The sequence below is a fragment of the Nicotiana attenuata genome, chromosome 6, assembly GCF_001879085.1.
Source record: "Nicotiana attenuata strain UT chromosome 6, NIATTr2, whole genome shotgun sequence".
Classification (NCBI taxonomy): domain Eukaryota; kingdom Viridiplantae; phylum Streptophyta; class Magnoliopsida; order Solanales; family Solanaceae; genus Nicotiana; species Nicotiana attenuata.
In genome coordinates this window covers 54,988,906-55,006,463 of record NC_031994.1, presented here as the reverse complement: position 1 = coordinate 55,006,463, position 17,558 = coordinate 54,988,906, and the positions used below count along the sequence as shown (strand labels likewise).

Genomic DNA, 17,558 nt, shown 5'->3' with positions numbered 1-17,558 from the left:
TAATTTGACCATTTATATTTACAAACACTAAACTTTAGCAATTGAACTTAAAAAAGAGCAGCCCAATGCACTAAGCTTCCATTATGCACAAGATCCAGAAAAAAATCGAACCACAAAGGTCTATTGTATGCAGCTTTACTCTGCATTTCTACAAGAGACTGTTTTCACGGCTCGAACCTATAACCTTCTTCACGTATAATACTAAAACAGTAGTTCCGGTAAAAATTGTATTTCCACCCTCAAATCTTCAACTTACGAACCTTTTTTTTTCACTGAAATTTATGTCCAATACAACTATAGTTGAAATAGAATTTTTTTCAGGTGCAACTCAAATTTAACTTAACCGTGCACCATGCTCTCTTATGCTCGAGGTTGGGAAAAAGCCGGACTAGAATGGTGCTATTGTATGCAACTTTCCCTTATATTTCTGTAAGAGGCTATATTCACGCCGACCTTCACAAATAATATTAAAACAGTAGTTCTGGTAAAAATCATATTTTGCACCCTCAAATCTTCAACTTACAACCCTTTTTATTTTCCAACTGATATTTATGTCCAAACACAACTGCAGTTTTAGAATTTTTTTCAACTGCAACTCAAATATTAGGGATGGCAATTGGGGCAGGGCGGGGCAGGGATAACCTTAAATGGGGCGGGGCAGGGAAAGAATTTAATGGGGCTGGGCGGGGCAGGGCAGGGCAAATTATTATTTTTGAAAATTTTTAATAGGACGGGGCAGGGCAAGGTACTGGACAATAGGGAAAGCAAGGATAGCAGTTTCATCTATTACTTTAATGGTAATACCAGTACCCTGTGCAGTATACTTATGATAACCTTTAATGTGCTTAAGTATACTTATGGTAATACCATTATGATTGAACAAGCTGTTGAGTTATATGATGTCTGGTCCCACAATTTTAAAAAACATAAAATTATCCATAATTAAAATAGATTAATTGTGGAAATTACAAGTAGAAGGATTAAATGAATTTTCTGAAACTTAAGAAAGAGAATAAACATTTTATGGAACATTATTATTTGCATCTTCCATTAGAAAGAGAGAAAAATAACTTTTTTGAAACATGTATCTTTCCAAAACTCTTAAATGTGAAATGAACACAAATTACTTGACACAATACATCAATTATAGTAGTATTTTTTGCATTTTGAAAGTGTAAGCCAATTTGCATTTCTGAATATTATAATTTTTAATACATAATAACTTTTGAACATTTTATTAGTCCGCTTCAAATTATTTTGAATTTATTTTAATATTTGATATTTTTAAAAACGAACTAATAAGGACACTTATCCATAATAGGGAAAAAAGCATTAATGCATAAACATAATATTACAAATTAGAAAGAAAAAAAATACAAAAAAGCCTAAACGGGGCGGGGCGGGGCAGGGCGAGGCGGGGCGGGGCGGGGCGGGGCAGGGCAAAATTTGAAAAAATGCTAAATAGGGCAGGGCAGGGCGGGTCAAAATATTAGCAGGTCAAGGCTTGCCCCGCCCCGCCCTAACCTGCCCTGACCCATTTGACACCCCTACCAGTGGCCAAACATCAATAATCTTTAAGAAAAAATGCCACTAAACATATTGCTTAGTGGCTAAATATATAAAACAACCCAAATAAATGTCTTACAATGCTGAAAGTAAACCTTGCAGAAATTAACCGTTAATGCCAACTTTGTGATAATGTGTCCTAAGTTGACTCTAGTACTGTTAATGAAGTACATACAAAAAGAAAATGCCTTCAAGTCAATCAACTATAGTGCAAAAGTATCCATGAAGAGCTATCCCAAAGCCATAGTTTGATGCCATCTCTAAACACCTACAAAGCTCTCACCGGGTGCTATGGAATCAAGACAATGAGAAGTAGCCTTCAGAGCAACATAGGACAATGCAACGATTCTTTTTTCAACGATCAATTTGAAGCTCATCAACCATGTAGCACCTTGCCATTATAAACCTACAGTCATAATGTGTGAATAAAGTCGTATTTCATCTATTGAACTCCCTTCAATAAAATAAATATTGAATAATGTTAATACCTCACATTAAAAAGGATTCAATAAACAGTTATAACACAGCGACCCAACTTCTTATGTTACGGTAGTAGAGAAGCACCAAAAAACCGAGGCTATTATAGTTTGAAATACTCAAATAGATAGAGGCAAGCGGGCTACATATGTACGTATGTCAAGTGAACCAAAGCAGCTGCTATACCCTTATCTTCCTCACCTTTGCCAAACTCGGTGAAAGATTTAGCACAATTACAAAGTACAAAAAAGAGAAAAGAAAAGAAAAAGAAGATATGCATCATTGCTACCAGAATCTGAAAAGGGAAAGGGATCTATGTTTCCCCGGGTAGAGGAAAGTGGATCCACTATCGGTTCGGGGCCTTCAGCTTCTTCAGTCTATCCTTCGATTCTCGAGTACTCGGAACCAGTACTCGGGGAGTCAGTTGTAGCGGGCCAGATGGGAAGATTTTCGCGAGCAGTTAACTCTGGTTCTTGGGCCTTGACGATACAATCATCAATATCGACGATGCCCACTTTGGCCTCTTCCAAGGTTTTCCTCCTCATATGATATATAGCATATGTCTTCTCAAAGACAAGGGAATGCTATTGGTCTTGGAGTTTTGCTAGGAGTTTATCAATTTCAGCCTGAAGGCTGTTCCTTTCGGATCTCATGGCACTAAGGCGAGAGTCGAGCTCAACATTTATAGTTGAGTGAATCCGGTTCTGATCCATGGCCCTCTTGAGCCTTTCTTCCACTCGGGCCCTCTTCTCCTCGGTAACATTGGCCTCTTTGATTTTGAGTGTAAGTTTTCCTTCAAGTTATTGATTTGCTTCTCAAAGGCAGTCTCACGCTCGGCAGCGGCAAGTACATCGTCATGAGGCTCGACCCACTTGGTCTTAGCTCTAATTTTTCGTGTAATTGAGCAGCTTCATAGCTATGGCCATTTTATCTTGCGTGCTCTGCTGCAACCGAGCCTCGAGCTCACTCATTTCTGCAGCTTTTGCCTCCAGCATCGGGAAGGCTGGTTCTGTTCGGCCAAAAGTTGATCCAGCTCGGAAGCAAGTCCTTTCCTATTAAGGATCAGCCTTTGCAGGCCTTCAGAAGCAAGAAATTTGGCCTATAAAAAGAATATTAAAGTTAGGATTTGTATTGCAACATGTAAGTAGAAAAGAAGAAACTAGTACAATACCTGCGTCGCGCTATGCATGGCATTGCTCATTAGACACTCCCCGGGAAGGGAGCACATTTTCTTCCATTCTTTCTTCAAAGATAGTTCATAAGCTCTACAGGCTTGGATAAAAGATGGCACTCTTTCGAAATGGAAAGAGTGCCAATTCTCCTCCCTCAAGGATCTGGGGAAGGGGGTGAATAAACATGCCCCAAGTTCCCGTGGTCAAGAGACCGAGGAAGAAAGGTGTCCCTTTCTTGTTTAGAATGTACCGGTAGAGAGATGTAGTTATTGCTGGTGGCGAAGGAGCAGCTGGTGTCGATGGGCATGAGCTCATCGGTGTGGAAGGTGAAGAAGCAACGGTGGCAGAAGAAGTGTTTATGGTTATTTGCTCAGTGGTCGGAGGCAGAAGAAGCCCAGGGTCCGAACTCCTTGGACCAGAAACAGCAATGAGGACTGGGAAGAGAGAATCAACATTCTCTATTATGTGCATCTCACCCCAAAGTACTTGGGTTTCTTCTATGGTCGAGTTTTGAAGCTCCCCCCATCTGAGCCGAAGAAGATCATTTTCTCCTTAGAAGAGAAGCCTCTTCGTCAGTGGCTTCCCCTTCATCGACGAGGGCCACTTTGGTCGGCTCGAATGGCATTTTCCTTGCTTTCTTCTTTTGATCCCCACCCGAGGAGGGGCGTCTTCTCTTCGGTTTTTTGATCTCAGGCTGGGGATTTAAAGAGGAGGCAGCCTCATCGGAGGCTCGTGTAGATCTACGAGCTCTACTCTGAGCAAGGTCATTTAACACCCTCCTATCCTCCTCGGGATCAACTAAGACACTGACCTCGGGGTAGATGACAGAGCCCCTTGGAAGTCCTGTATTGGGCCAAAAAATAGAGTTAGCAGTTTGTTATTAAAGATTTTTATATTCGAACAAGGGTAAAAGAAATGGTGTTTTGACCATGGTGCTTAGCCTTCCACCCGTATTTGGGGGATATTTTCTTCCACCGGCAAGATTTTGGATTCGTGATTTCAAGAATTTTCTGAACCCACTGGTCCAGGTCTTGAATCCGTGGTGGTTTCCATCAGGTAGTTGAAACAAAAGAAACAAGAAAATCAGCAACAACGAAAAATAATTTTTTCAGGAAGGAAGGAAGTGAATGACCGAAAACTTACAAAAGCGATTCCACGACTCAGGAAAAGTTGGAGTTGTGGTCGGGATGATGTCTTTGGTAGCAATGACGACGAATCGTTCCATCCATCCGCGATCATTGTTATTGTCTACGCTGGTGAGGAGAGCGTGGTGGCTATGCTTGCTAGAGCTTATTACTCCCCCACGAAAATTTTTGGGAGAGTAAAGATTCATTATGTGTGCAAGGGTTAGGGTTTCCCTGGTCTCCGTGCACAGTTGGTGAAGGCAGGCCACCATCCGCCATGTAGATGGGCCTACTTGTGCTAAGCAGACCTGATATCAGTGGCAAAGCTCCAAAATTATTGGGATATTGGAAGGGCGAATGAAGTAGGGGTACCTACTAACTGGCCAAGTTCGTGAAGATGCAGAAGGAGCCTTCTCCTGAAAGTCGTTCGCGGTGCTGAGATGATAAGGTATGATAGTACTAACAATGGGAGGTTCAGAATCGACTTCGACCTCCTTGTCCTTGTTTTTCTACGGGCTTCCCCCGAAGAGAAGACTAGTGTTGTCGGAGAAAGCAGCATAAGAAGTCATGGTATTAAAAGGTTAGTAAGATTCTTATTGAGAAAATTGAATGTTATGAGAGATTTCTAAGCAAATAGAGAAGAAGAAAGACTTATGAAAGTTGTGAAAGTGAAGAAGTAAAAATGATGAACATCAGAGAAGTTATAGACGACAAAAATTATGGTCATGATTACCTCGAAAATCGACGAAATATTTGCTGAATCATAGGGCAACACGTGTTCGGGGTATTAAATGCGAGAAGACGTGCGTCCTTTCAAACATCAGAGACTATTCAAGAACTTTTCCCCCAAGAAAGGAATCTTCACCAACTTTTCGGTAATACTAAGGTATGCTACCGAAAAGTGTAGGGACTATCTGTATAGGGTAAAATTACTTTATAACGAATGGTCGAATGATAACATGACACGTGGAACCGAAGATAGGCAAAGGGAGAGTCAGGGAATAACCAATACCGGAGACAACGAAAATCAATATCGGATAAATCTCAAAGGGAGCATAGTCGATGGGGGAAGATCAAAGGTTTGTAATCAGATTGCATTCAATGAGGGAATAATTACTAACATTAAATGAGCGACCATTGCAGAAATTATTCGCATTCATGGTCCGCTGTTACGCGTTCATCAATGACTATTTTATTATCATTAAAGAGGAGCTTGATCCTAAGATCTTGTTTCCCTAGGTAAAGCTATAAATAGCAGGCTCAACATCCATTGTAAGGACATGAAACATTCTATACAAAAAGGCTATATTTTACTCTTTGGCTCTGAAATTAATAACTTTCTTTCACTTTGTCGTTATTTCTATTTGTGCTCTCGGAGATGCTGCGTTCGGAGCCATGCTCGTCATCTTCTTCAAATTTAATTGCTAATTTTAATATTAATCTTATTTCCTTATCATTTTTGGATCAAATCAATTCGTTTGTTTATAAACCATGTAACAAATTTAACTGTACCGTTTTACGAGATACTATTTTAATCTTCATTCTTAATATATATATATATATATATTTAAATGTGTATTCAGATTCAAATATTTTAATCTTAATAAAAATAAACGAGGCCTTAAATCTTTTTTCTCTTTTTAAATGGTACTCAAAATATATACACAAACCTTAAATTAGCCTATTCGTGCAAAATGACTCGCTAGTCGAGTCCAATCCCGAATGATGCAACGATATAGGAGAAGCCCCACCCACTAGGTGAATCCCTCAAGAAGGCCCCACCTTAAACTTGTAATTTTCTCTCTCTAATAAACCGTTTCGATAAACCCCTCCTTTTTTTTCTTTCTGGATCCCTTTTGGTTTGGTGCAAAGGGGGGAAAGGGATGGCGATTGTGGCGGAAGGTGGTAAGGAGTTGGAGACGTGCGTGGTATTAGGGGGACGAGGATTCGTCGGGAAATGCCTTGTGGATAGGCTTCTTCGAGTCGGCAATTGGATCGTCCGAATCGCCGATTCTTTGCCCAGTCTTCAACTTGAACCCTCCGAGTCCCTTCTTTCTCATGCCCTCTCTTCTGGCCGCGCTTCCTATTTCCATGTCGATGTTCTTCATAAATCTCATATTATTCCAGGTACCAACTCCCACTCCCTATCTATGTTTTTTATTTTTTTGTTATACATACATCTGGAGAATGCGTATGGTCTGTGTATGCGCTCTCTCTAAGATTATCGAGAAAGGGGTTTATCTCAAATTCGATTCCTGACGTCAATTCTCAAGATGCATGTATCTTATATGTTTCCTACGAATACGAAATGTCTTCTACTTTTCTTGCAGCCCCAGTGCTTTTACAGCGTTTATTGTTTGCTGATCTGAAAACAGTACCATGGAATTTTTTCCCTTTCATGAAGATAGTGATTGTGTCCTCCAGTTAGTGGGCTCGTTCTCATTCGTCATTGACTTATTTGTCCCTTGACTTGCTTCCCTAGAGGAAGTGTTTATTCTCCTTTAAGGAGATTCCACAGGAAGGGAACTAAAAAGACATATATTTCTTAACTTTCTTTTCTCAACCAAACAACTGAACAAGGGAAAAAAGCAACCGGCCCCTTCTAGGCCTCATGCTATTCCTTGACCTTTCAGTGCTTTCACCCTAAAGACATGCAGCAGTACTTTGCTTTAGTCAATCTGCTTATGACGTTTGATTGATTCTTTGACATGTCTTTATCTATATATCTGACTTTGTTTATTGTAGTTTAAAGAGGTTCTAGAGTCTCTTCCTTTATCTGTATCTTCCTGGAGAATTGTGTTTTTCCACTATAATAAAGTTGGGCTTAATTTTACCTCATCATGTTCTCCTATGCAGCTATTGATGGCGCATCAGTTGTATTTTACATGGATTCTAGGGATTCATATGCTCACGATTTCTATATTTGCTACACAATTGTTGTTCAAGGTAATTTTTCACCAAGAGGCCATTTAAGTGCATTACACACTTTTGCTATATTAATCTTTGGTGTCCTAATTGTGAATGAAATGTTATGTCATTCAGGTGCCAAGAATATCATTACTGCTTGTCAAGAGTGTAAAGTCAAAAGGCTAGTATACAACAGTTCTGCTGAGGTAGTTTTGAACAGCTGGCAGGATATACATGGCGGGGATGAGTCGTTACCATATTCCAGTAAAGTAAGTCTCTTATCAGCACCTTGTTTGACTTGAATTTGGATATTTTATTAGGCCTCATTCTTGCCAACCCTCTTCCACGTTTTTTGGGCCATGACTTTCTAATGTGACTCATTTCTTCTCTTCATTTTGATGCTTGCTCGATGCAGTTTGTGAACATGGTAACTGATCTCAAGGCTCAAGCAGAGGCTCTAGTTTTAGTTGCAAATGATGCTGACGGCCTTCTTACTTGTGCACTTCGTCCTAGTTATGTTTTTGGACCTGAAGACAATTATCTCTCCTCTTTGCTGGTCAATGTTGCAAAATCTGGCTGGGCCAAGGTTGGAAGCCTTTTGTTACTTTGCACTTCCTGTTGTGTTAAATTATCAATCAATTATGTTCCTTCTTTTTTGCTAAGCCTGTGTAAATGTGATGTACTAGACCTAAGCTCTCTGTTGTTGCACCCATGCTTCAAATCTCTAAGGAACTTTTCTTTCTCTACTCTTTGTTGCTGGTGACACCTTGGGATGTATGTCAAATAAAAGAGGAAAAAGTTCATAGACTTTTCTATCTTCACAAATTAGTCGCCGTGTAGGCATAGTTTTCTAATTTAAATTTTTTAAAAGTGTTTAGTCTTTGTATACATCCTTTTTGAATAAGTAATAGACATTCTCATTTCAGTTTATTATAGGGCTTGGTGACAATATGTCTGACTTCACCTATGTGGAGAATGTTGCTCATGCACATATTTGTGCTGAAAAAGCTCTACGTTCTAGGGGAAGTAACATATATGGCAAGGTACAGATTTGGAGTTCTCTTTATTCAGCAATTCCTTTTGATGGTGGTTCATTTATTTACAGACAGTGCGATGCCATGTATTGTAGGCCTTTTTCATCACTAACCACAAGCCAATGAAATTCAAGGATTTTGTATCTCTTGTGATGGAGAGATTGGGATATCAAAGGTTAGATAGCTGACAAATTGTTCTCGTACATCTACCTTTGTTGGTGACTATCACATACACATGAAATTTGTTGAATGATTTTTCCAAATATGTGTAGATTAGGTGAATTCTCCTGTACTGAGTACTGTGGTTGCCACTCATTGCAAAACTCTACCTCCCATCATGATTGGCATCCTAGCTTAAATAAGTTCGTCAAGTGCTAGTGAATTTTCTTTCTTGTTATCTTTTAATATTTTTACGTTTTGTGGAGGCTATCAAACTTTAGTCCAGTCATTATCTTCATCTCCGGTCGATATGAAGAATGCAATTGTGTTGCTACGTGAGTAAAGATTGGCATGAAGAAGAGTCGTTGTACAAGTTATTTGGCTAGAGACTTTTTTCTGATGATGTTATCTTATTTTATTGTCTCATTTTCCTTTGATGAAAAGGTTAACTTAGTCCATCTTCTTTTTCTCTCTCTCTCTCTTCTCTCTCTCTCTCTCTCTCTCCCCCTCTTTGTGATAATGGTGACGTAGGGTCAATTTGAGCGCACCTTGACTATTACATCGGGTACCTACGTTTTCCCACCAATACAGGGTCTGCCCACCAAGGCTGGGCAAGGTTAGGCAAATGGGGAGAAATCACCGAGCTGTTTTGTCCTAATGATGTCTATTTCCATTTAATTCTCTTGTTTGTCCATTTTTTTACACGTTATTCTTCTCCCTTTTCTTGAAACACTTACCCTGTTCCCATGTATTGCCTTCTTCATCACTACCTATTGCATATACTTCTAGTACTTGGATAGATGTTTGTTAAGCTGTCTATTTGGTGACTTGCTTGCTAGTCATAGTCTATTGTTTTAATTCTTGGCTTACATTTTTGCTTGTTGATTTTGTAGCTTTGCTCCTTCCCTTCCATTATGGATTTTTCAATGTGGCTTCCTAAAAGAGAATTGGTGCTTTCTGATTGCAGGTCCACGATCAAGATTCCTGCTAGGGTTGTCCAATATAGTACTTTGATCATGAAATGGACAATTTCAAGGATGAGCAATTGGAATCCCGATAATGTCCCAGCTTTTGATATTATTGAATTAGCATTGTGCCATAGGAGATTTAATTGCTTTGCAGCTCAGAAATATATTGGTTATTCTCCTGTTGTTTCCCTTGAAGTACGTCTACTCCTCAAATTATTCTTCCCATGAGCTGTGAATTATGCCTAAACAACTATTCTCTCTGTGTCTAATTGTTTAGCAGGAACTCAAATTGTGTTTCTTCCATGGGATTTTCAAATAAAATAAATTTATGTTTAACCCTGAAATTTTTGATCTTGTAGTACTTCTCCAAATTTGTTAATGTTATTTTCAAAAAAAAGGAAAGAAATGGATATCTGAATCCACACTGAGAATTAGATTAGTTCACTGTTGTTCTCCGAACTATGCATTTTTTGGGATGACGAAGTATTATTTCACTGGCAAATGTTTTATATCGACGGAATGGTAAATGCAGTAAATAGCTACATGTATATGGATCTATTGAACTTTAGCTTACTTGCTGGCATTTTATTTAAGCTGAGAGGAGAAGATGAAGTATCTTTTTCCAGAACACAAGCATCCTAGTTGCCCTAGTTTCCTAGTGATATGCAGAAAAGTTCCCTGTTATGGTAAATCAGGTTATCTCTGATGTTTTGATAAAGACATGCTTTATACATTGTGAATCTCTCTGATTAAATACCTGTGCTTTAATCACACTTGATCCATGTTGGATGTTTCCTGTACACTTCTGAGAAGTTTCACTATTTTTTAAGTTGCCCTAGTTTGCTGATAGGTAAGCTGATTTTGTTGGGCGTAAGTTGCCTAATGCTGTTGGTCTGTGCTGAATATATGGTTAAGATTTTGGGAAGCTTCGTTTTAAGTGAAGTTTGCTATAGATCTTATACTATTGTTTATAGACATGACGCAATTGCTTATTATGGACGTGAAACTCTGATACAGGAAGGAGTTGCTTTAACCACTAAGTCCTTTCATTTAGCCAGGGAATCATCTTTGTCAAGCGATAGAGACACTGATGAGGAATCAAACGTGCATAAACTGCTAGGAGGTGGAAAAGGTTGGTATGTTTCTTTGTGACATTTCTTGCCTTGCAGGATTGTTGTTTTCTAGTTTCACAAGTTAAGCACTTACTTTTTTGAGCTATTGATATTGCAAATAAAACTTGTGATAGTGGATTCTGTGCTTTAAGAGGAAATACCAAATCTGACCCTTTAGGCATTTGTCTTCACCCTAACACCTCTATTATTTTGTCTTGAACTGGTAGAGAGAACTGACTTATCGTGGTTTTCTTGAATGCCCTGTTGCCAGCGCTTTTTCTCAGGAAAAAAAGTATTGTGTTTGACCACAAGAAACATGCCTGAACTTGGTGTTTTGACCCAATTCTGGTGGTCTTCTGTGACTGAATTTGAGCTTGCATATGTAGAATTGGTTTCTGGGTACAGTTTTTAGCACATTACAGAAACTTCCTTGGCGACCCAATGAAGCTCAAGATCGATTCAGTATCTATTAGCAAATTTTGAATATCCTCAAGATTCTAATAGGTTTAAAGCTCCTTTGATGCCGTTCTGATTCTACTTCAACCTTTTATTCTATATCTGCCAAATTGATGATATGAAATCACAATTCTTCATTGCATCATCTTGCTTACCTTTAATATTATATCATGTTAGTGCAGCTGCCGAAATTTTATTGTGGAGAGATGAGCAGAGAACATTTACTTGTTTCCTTTTGCTGGTTTTCATCCATTACTGGTTCTTCCTGTCTGGGAGGAGTTTTCTTTCATCTCTTGCCCAGCTTCTACTGATGATTGCTTCTGCTCTCTGGGGATACAGCATTCTGCCACCAACAATGTAAGCATGCCTCTGAATGTACTATCTTTAAATGGTTTAAAGAGACGACTTTCCTAAAAGAAATGTTTGGCAAGACAAGTCCAGCGATATGTTTCTGAAGGAGATGAAATTTGGTTATACTGTTTTGTTTTCAGGAGCAACTGGATATTAATGCATATTCTTAAAACTGCCATGCGAGCCCTAATGCAAACCTTAATGCATGGAAGTTATAAAAATAATAGCATCATAAAGCGACGTTTTAGATATATATGCAACTAAAGTCTGCTTCCCTGAACACCGCCCACCTGAAGTAAAAGAAAAGGTGAAAAGAACTGATTGATTATGTTTCATCCTGTTGTAAGAGTGAACCGGAACACAAACCCTTTAGCATTTCTTTTATCTACTGGTCCAACTTCTTTCCTTTGAAGGCTTCTCCAGCTTTGCTATTTCCGTTCAATTCAATCAGCTACAAGGAACAATATGTGAAAGTTCAAGGGGAACTTATTTGCCAGTATAGGCCCTCTCTCTCTTTGTAGCTTTTATTGCGTGATGATCTATGTTTTCCTCTATTTGTAAAATCTCAATGTTTAAATAATCTATTTCTGATTGGGAGCTTTTGATGATTGACAGCATTATTTCTTAACGAACTTTTCTGCTTGCCGCTATTCTATTAGAATTTCAATATTTTTTTATGCATGGAATTGCCTGTATTCCCCAATAATGATGTCTTTGCTGCAGATATGGCATTGCAGTTCCCAGGATATCATGGTCTTTCTTTGAGATCTCTGAAGTGGATATGAGAAATTGCTTTTACAACTTAGCATATACGTGGAACAGAATGAGTCATTTAGCAAGTTTACTAGCCCAAGGAGAAGATTGGTCTATATTTTTGAAGGTGTGTGCTTTGAGTTCGTGTTCTTCCTTCCCTTCTTTTTGCTCATTCTGAGTTGAGTTAGTGATGATAGGTGGCGTTTGTCTGAAGTTTTCCAACTCAGTTTTTGAGTTTCCCAGAAAGTGTTTGAGCTGTTTCTGAAAAAAAAGGTCAACCTTTTTTGGAAGATTTCCAAACTCTATTTTTCAAATTTTTCTGAAACTTCAAAAGCTAGTTTTTGAACGATTTTTGGAAATCTTCAGAAAAAAGCCTCTTTTGGTAAAAACAGGTTAAACAATCACTTTTTTCAAAACTTCGAAAAAAAAAGGACGCCCAAGTTTTTTACCATTATGTGCGACCTATCAACTATGCTGACAGGTAAATTAACTGAATTAGCTGGCTTTGATCATTCCTGGATGTTATGTTGCACTTTGTGTCAGTGTTGTCAAAGGCACGCTTAAGCTCTAAAGCGAAGCTCAAAACATGTTGAGCGCTTCACCTTGCTTTGGGAGCGCTTCGGTGTCACATCAAGGTTCTAAGGCATACTTTTCCTTGCCAATGAGTGTAATCTTGGAAAGGCGACACTGAACACTTGATATTTCACTTTATCGTCCATATATTTGTTATTCATGCTTATAATTATTGGTGTTGGACTATATATATATATATATATATATATATATATATATATATATTTACTTTTTCTCCGGTTGCGCCTTTTTTCATTAAAGCCCACGCTTTATTTGCGCTGTGCGCTTAAAGCCCCAATGGGCCTTAGAGCTTTTTTGCGCCATTCGCCTTTGATAACACTGCTTTGTGTAAGTAATTAGAACTGGGAGGGGAAAAAGCAAATGAATTTAAGCTATTGAATGTGTGCCAAAGAAACGAATAGTAGACAATAGGTTTAGCAGATGAAATAGCAAGAAGGGTGAAACAGTTGCCTTTAGAAAGGAGATGCACGGAAGGATAATGTGGTGATAAAAGAAGCTGATTTTGAAATAGATATGGACCTCATCTATTTGATGATTAATCAGAATTAACATTTAGTTACAATGGTTGTCAAATGGGTCAGACAGCAAATAGGATTTTTAGTCAGTCCTTGACTCTATGGTTTAGGTTGTTGCACCAAATTTTTTCTTGTTTTCTGCAGGCCGCCATACCCCTGTATTGTTTGAAGTTGATCATTGCAGATTGCTTGACTTTTGCACTTGGTATAGGTATGTGTTATTCAACATTTTCACGCTTAATGGTGCATTAAAGTCCATTAGTTTATTTGACATGATTCGAACCAACGCAGCACTAGCTCTGGCATTCACTTCATTCCTCATTTACGAGCAGTACGAGGATGAAATTGATAGTACAGCAAATGTAATATTCAGCATATCAAAAGGTGCCTTTACTTTGCTGATGAGGAGCTTACCCTTGCCTTTGGCATTGATCCATTCTGATTCAGAAATACCTCGAGGGATCTGCTCTTCTAGATTGAAGATTCAGCAATGAGAAGGTATCCTGGTGCTTTACTCAGTTCTAACAATAGACAGGGAGAGTGGTGTATATCTGCCTGGTTCGCTTTCCTTAATTTGGATGTGTGACCTCTTGTACCAGACGTTTGTTAACTCAATATGGAAAGGGTCGTTGATCTATATCTTGTCGAGAAACTAAACTCCCTCACCCCCTCATTCCCATAACCTTGTACTGGGGCTACGGAAAAAAACTGGGAAGTTAAAAAGAAAAGAATGAAGATTTCATTCTACATTGAGAACAGAGTTTGCTCTTTTGGCTGTAATAGATTCCAAATGATGACAACATACTGGATCAGTTGCTTGGATATAAATTGTGCTTATGCTTGCCAAGTTCTTGCTGTTGTGTGTATTACAACCTCCTAATTGTGTTATACCTGAAGAAACAATGATCAGTGTGATTTTAGAGAAACATGCCGTCATATGGAAAGGGGTAAGGTGTGCGTCTTTCGAACGAACCAGTTTCAGAGAGGATGGTGACAGTGAAAACCTCCTTCCCGCTTCCACCTGGTAGATTATATGTTCCTCTATTTCCCCATCTGCCTCGACAGGTTATTTGCTCTTTAACCACTTTTTTTCTTCCAAATATCCTTGAAACATATAACTGACGAAAATAATAGAAATTAGGGAGTTTAAAGAATTTACAACTTCCGTTGGGTACACACAAACAAAGTGGTAGGTAAACCGATATTTCTTGGCGAGGTTATGTAGTTGAAACATCTATTCATTGCATCATGTGCATGCTAGAAGTATTTGGGGTGATAATTGGTTGCAAACTATTTTAGACTCCTTTAGTATGTTCTTTTCTTTGTTTTGTGTTTGTTGTTTTAATTTGTAATTTAAATTCTTCAAGATAGTGGAAAGTTCGGCTTAAAGATGGCTAATTTAAGAGTTAAACATAGATGCCCCAGCCGTGATGGCACTAACAACCCATTGATCACTGGCATTCTTCAACGTTGGCCTTATGGGACTTTTAATGCTATTTGGAGTAATTTTTATTGATGCTTTTGTTGGTTGTTAATTCGCAGACCGGTGCGTTTCGTATAGCCGTTAGTAGGGCCCTCTAAGGGAGGGTATTACCGAAAAAATAGCACGGTATAGCCAGTTTTCGGATTGGTCAATGAAAAATAATCACTATGTTGTTGCAATAGAGACCGGTCCAGCATAATATACTGGAGTTCTGTGCACTTGTGTATGAACTCCAGCATATTATGCTGGACCGGTATACTTTGCTGGCTCCAGTATAATATACTGGAGCATCGGTGCTCCAAACTCCAGTATATTATACTGGACCAATATACTTGCTGGAACTCCAGTATATTATGCTGGAGTTCTAGTGTACTTATGCTGGAACTCCATTATATTATGCTGGAGTTCCAGCATACTTATTCTGGAACTTCAGTATAATATGCTGGAGTTCAAGTATACTTATGCTGGAACTCTATTTTCTGGGTTTTGAACAGTGTTTTCGCTAAGATTTATCTTTATATAAAAAATGGCTAAATTTCGATTACTTTTGAAATTGGGCTATTTTTGAACGACCAGTTGTAAATCTAGTTCTTTTTACCTGGTATTACCCGTACCGATACCGGTCCATACTGGTACTGCGCTGTACCGGTACGGATTGGGGGTAGGGGTGAGGGTCTTGGGAGGTTACCGGAAAAAAAATTCCCTTAGTACCAGCAGATGCAGATCTAGGATTTGAAAGTGGTGGGTGTCACAATATCCTCTAACGTACATTTTGTAATAACTAGTATAGAGTTTGTTTGAAACATTTGTTCGGTTCATTCTTTTTAGTTTATTCGGGCAATTTAATCGGCGTTTTTTATTTGCAAATATGAAAATTACATCTTTTTTCTAGATCCTGCTTCTGGGATTTCACTGAGTATGTTATATAAAAATGACATCTCAGACATCAAGAAGCAAATGTAATTAGCATTTTAATGAAGGAATCACTCCTTTATTATTACAATATAAGTAAAACCAATATTTTCACTAGGGAACTACATCTTTTTTTTGTATGCTAAAAATATATTTGCATAAGTAAAATAACATCGTCAATAAGGGAATTCCACCCATCAGAATAAGAAAAACGAAAAATTATCTTCAATAGATAAATTATACCCCATAAGTAAACGTAGAATTAGATAAACTATAAGATCCCAAAAATTGATATCATAAATCTCTGTTTTTTCTAGGCAATGCTTGTAAAATATTCATCATAATTTAATAGTGAAGAGATTTAAATTATCATAGTATAGCACAAATTTTATGTTATACTAAAAAAGAAATTATAAAAATTAAAGTTGATCTCACTCCAAAATTCCTATCAAGACTCAAGCCTTTTGATTTTGAAAGAAAAAACTAAAAGATTTGAGATTAAGAGAACTGCTTATTTTTATGGAATATTTAAATTTTTAAGGCTCTTTTTTGAGTGTTCTTGTTAAAGATTACAGATAACATAATAGAATAGAGGAAAAAAATAGAAAAAAAAATAAACGACAAATAGGAAATTGGGAGGTAGCCAAAAGGAAAATGACTGGGACAAAGGAAATAAAAAACACAACGAAATGAGAAAGTCAGACAAGGTTCAAGATAAATTCGAACTTGAATTTCACACACGAGAAAGGCTTTAAAAACTAAATTGGTATATTTAAGAAACTATCTATTTTCCCTGCTTCCATTGAGGAAACCCTTCTTATCTTCGAGCCTGTTTAGCCGAGCTTTTGGGAGGACAAAAGTACTTTTTTCCTTCAAAAAAGTACTTCTAAAAAATATTTAAGCTGTTTGGCCAAGATAGAAAAATACTTTTGGCCAGCAACAGAAGCAGTTTTTCTGCTTTTGGGAAGAACCATCAAATTCTAGCTTCTTCCAAGAAGCATAAGTAGAAGTAGAAAATATTCAAGACGAAACTATCCTCACTATAAATTTATATTTTTCAAATTATTCCTTACTAATTTAAGATTTTTTTTTCTAATTTCTACCATTCTTCTAAAATTAGAAATATCATATATATGAATAAATTGTAACTTTCTAAATTCTTTTTTGACGTTTCTTGTTTTTGATTTTTTCTTTGTGTAATGTCTTGTAACTTTTCAGATTATCTTCTTCTTTTTTCACACTAAAGTAAATTATCTACATCCTTCTGGATTATCAATTCTTGTAATTTTCTCCGTTATAGGCTATTAATTCTTGAATTTTTAAAACAGTTATTGTTAGGTTGTATGGGTCCACCCAATCGTAGAGTACCTGGTCCTCTACAGGGTTATACTGAGAGTACTTAGTAAAACAGTATGTAAATGAGGCAGATGAGTTTTACGTGGAAAAATCCCACACAAGGGGATCAAAAACCACGACCTGCACCTGTAGGCTTTTAACTTCACTAACTTGTAATCTACCTATTACAAGCCACTTTACAATACTTCCTATTGCAAAGGATTTACTCAACTAACTTGTGGTACCTTTACCACAAGCCACTTTGTGACTATCCTAGTTACAAAGACTTTTTCTAACTTGTGATGCTATCACCACAAGCCACTTTGTAACTCTACGATTACAAAGACTTTTCCTTATGACTAAATCTAGTCACAACATAAACTCAAGGAGTTTACAGATTTACAAGAGGATTCCTAATCAAAATGCTTCTAGGTAAGCAGTTTAGGAAATACAATAAGTACAATAACAAGGTTACAACTCAACTAGGACAACAACAATCTATCTTTTAGGAACTGGTCCGTAGTAGTGTTCAACCTTGTTCTTCAAGCTTGTGAGGATTGATTTTTCTATTTTTTGCAAGAGACTTGAATGAGAAACAGAAGCCTTCCAGTCATGTTTTTTATAAAGCTCATTGTGGGTG

At 37.7% G+C, this 17,558-nt stretch overlaps 2 protein-coding genes across 3 annotated transcripts in view; one reads left to right on the top strand and one right to left on the bottom strand.

Annotated features, from left to right (window-relative positions):
- The window catches only part of LOC109227851, an 8,122-nt gene extending 5,534 nt beyond the window's left edge, over window positions 1-2,588 (bottom strand). The window contains exons 1-2 of the mRNA XM_019393044.1: window positions 2,443-2,588; window positions 1,662-1,722 (exon numbers count right to left, since the gene is read on the bottom strand). Of these exons, the coding sequence (XP_019248589.1) occupies window positions 1,662-1,722; window positions 2,443-2,588 (207 nt within the window). The remainder of the gene's footprint in view (window positions 1-1,661; window positions 1,723-2,442) is intronic.
- On the top strand, window positions 6,018-14,039 carry LOC109227010 (3beta-hydroxysteroid-dehydrogenase/decarboxylase). 2 transcript variants are annotated; one of them, XM_019391996.1, is made up of 12 exons: window positions 6,018-6,466; window positions 7,196-7,285; window positions 7,382-7,515; window positions 7,662-7,832; window positions 8,173-8,289; window positions 8,376-8,455; window positions 9,407-9,602; window positions 10,425-10,539; window positions 11,158-11,332; window positions 12,050-12,206; window positions 13,333-13,399; window positions 13,480-14,039. In XM_019391996.1, exons 1-12 carry the CDS (start codon window positions 6,223-6,225, stop codon window positions 13,680-13,682), a joined length of 1,749 nt encoding a protein of 582 aa, XP_019247541.1. In that variant the 5' UTR covers window positions 6,018-6,222; the 3' UTR covers window positions 13,683-14,039. The 2 variants fall into 2 exon arrangements, with proteins under 2 accessions (XP_019247541.1, XP_019247540.1); XM_019391995.1 differs by having other exon boundaries at window positions 10,425-10,543; window positions 11,153-11,332.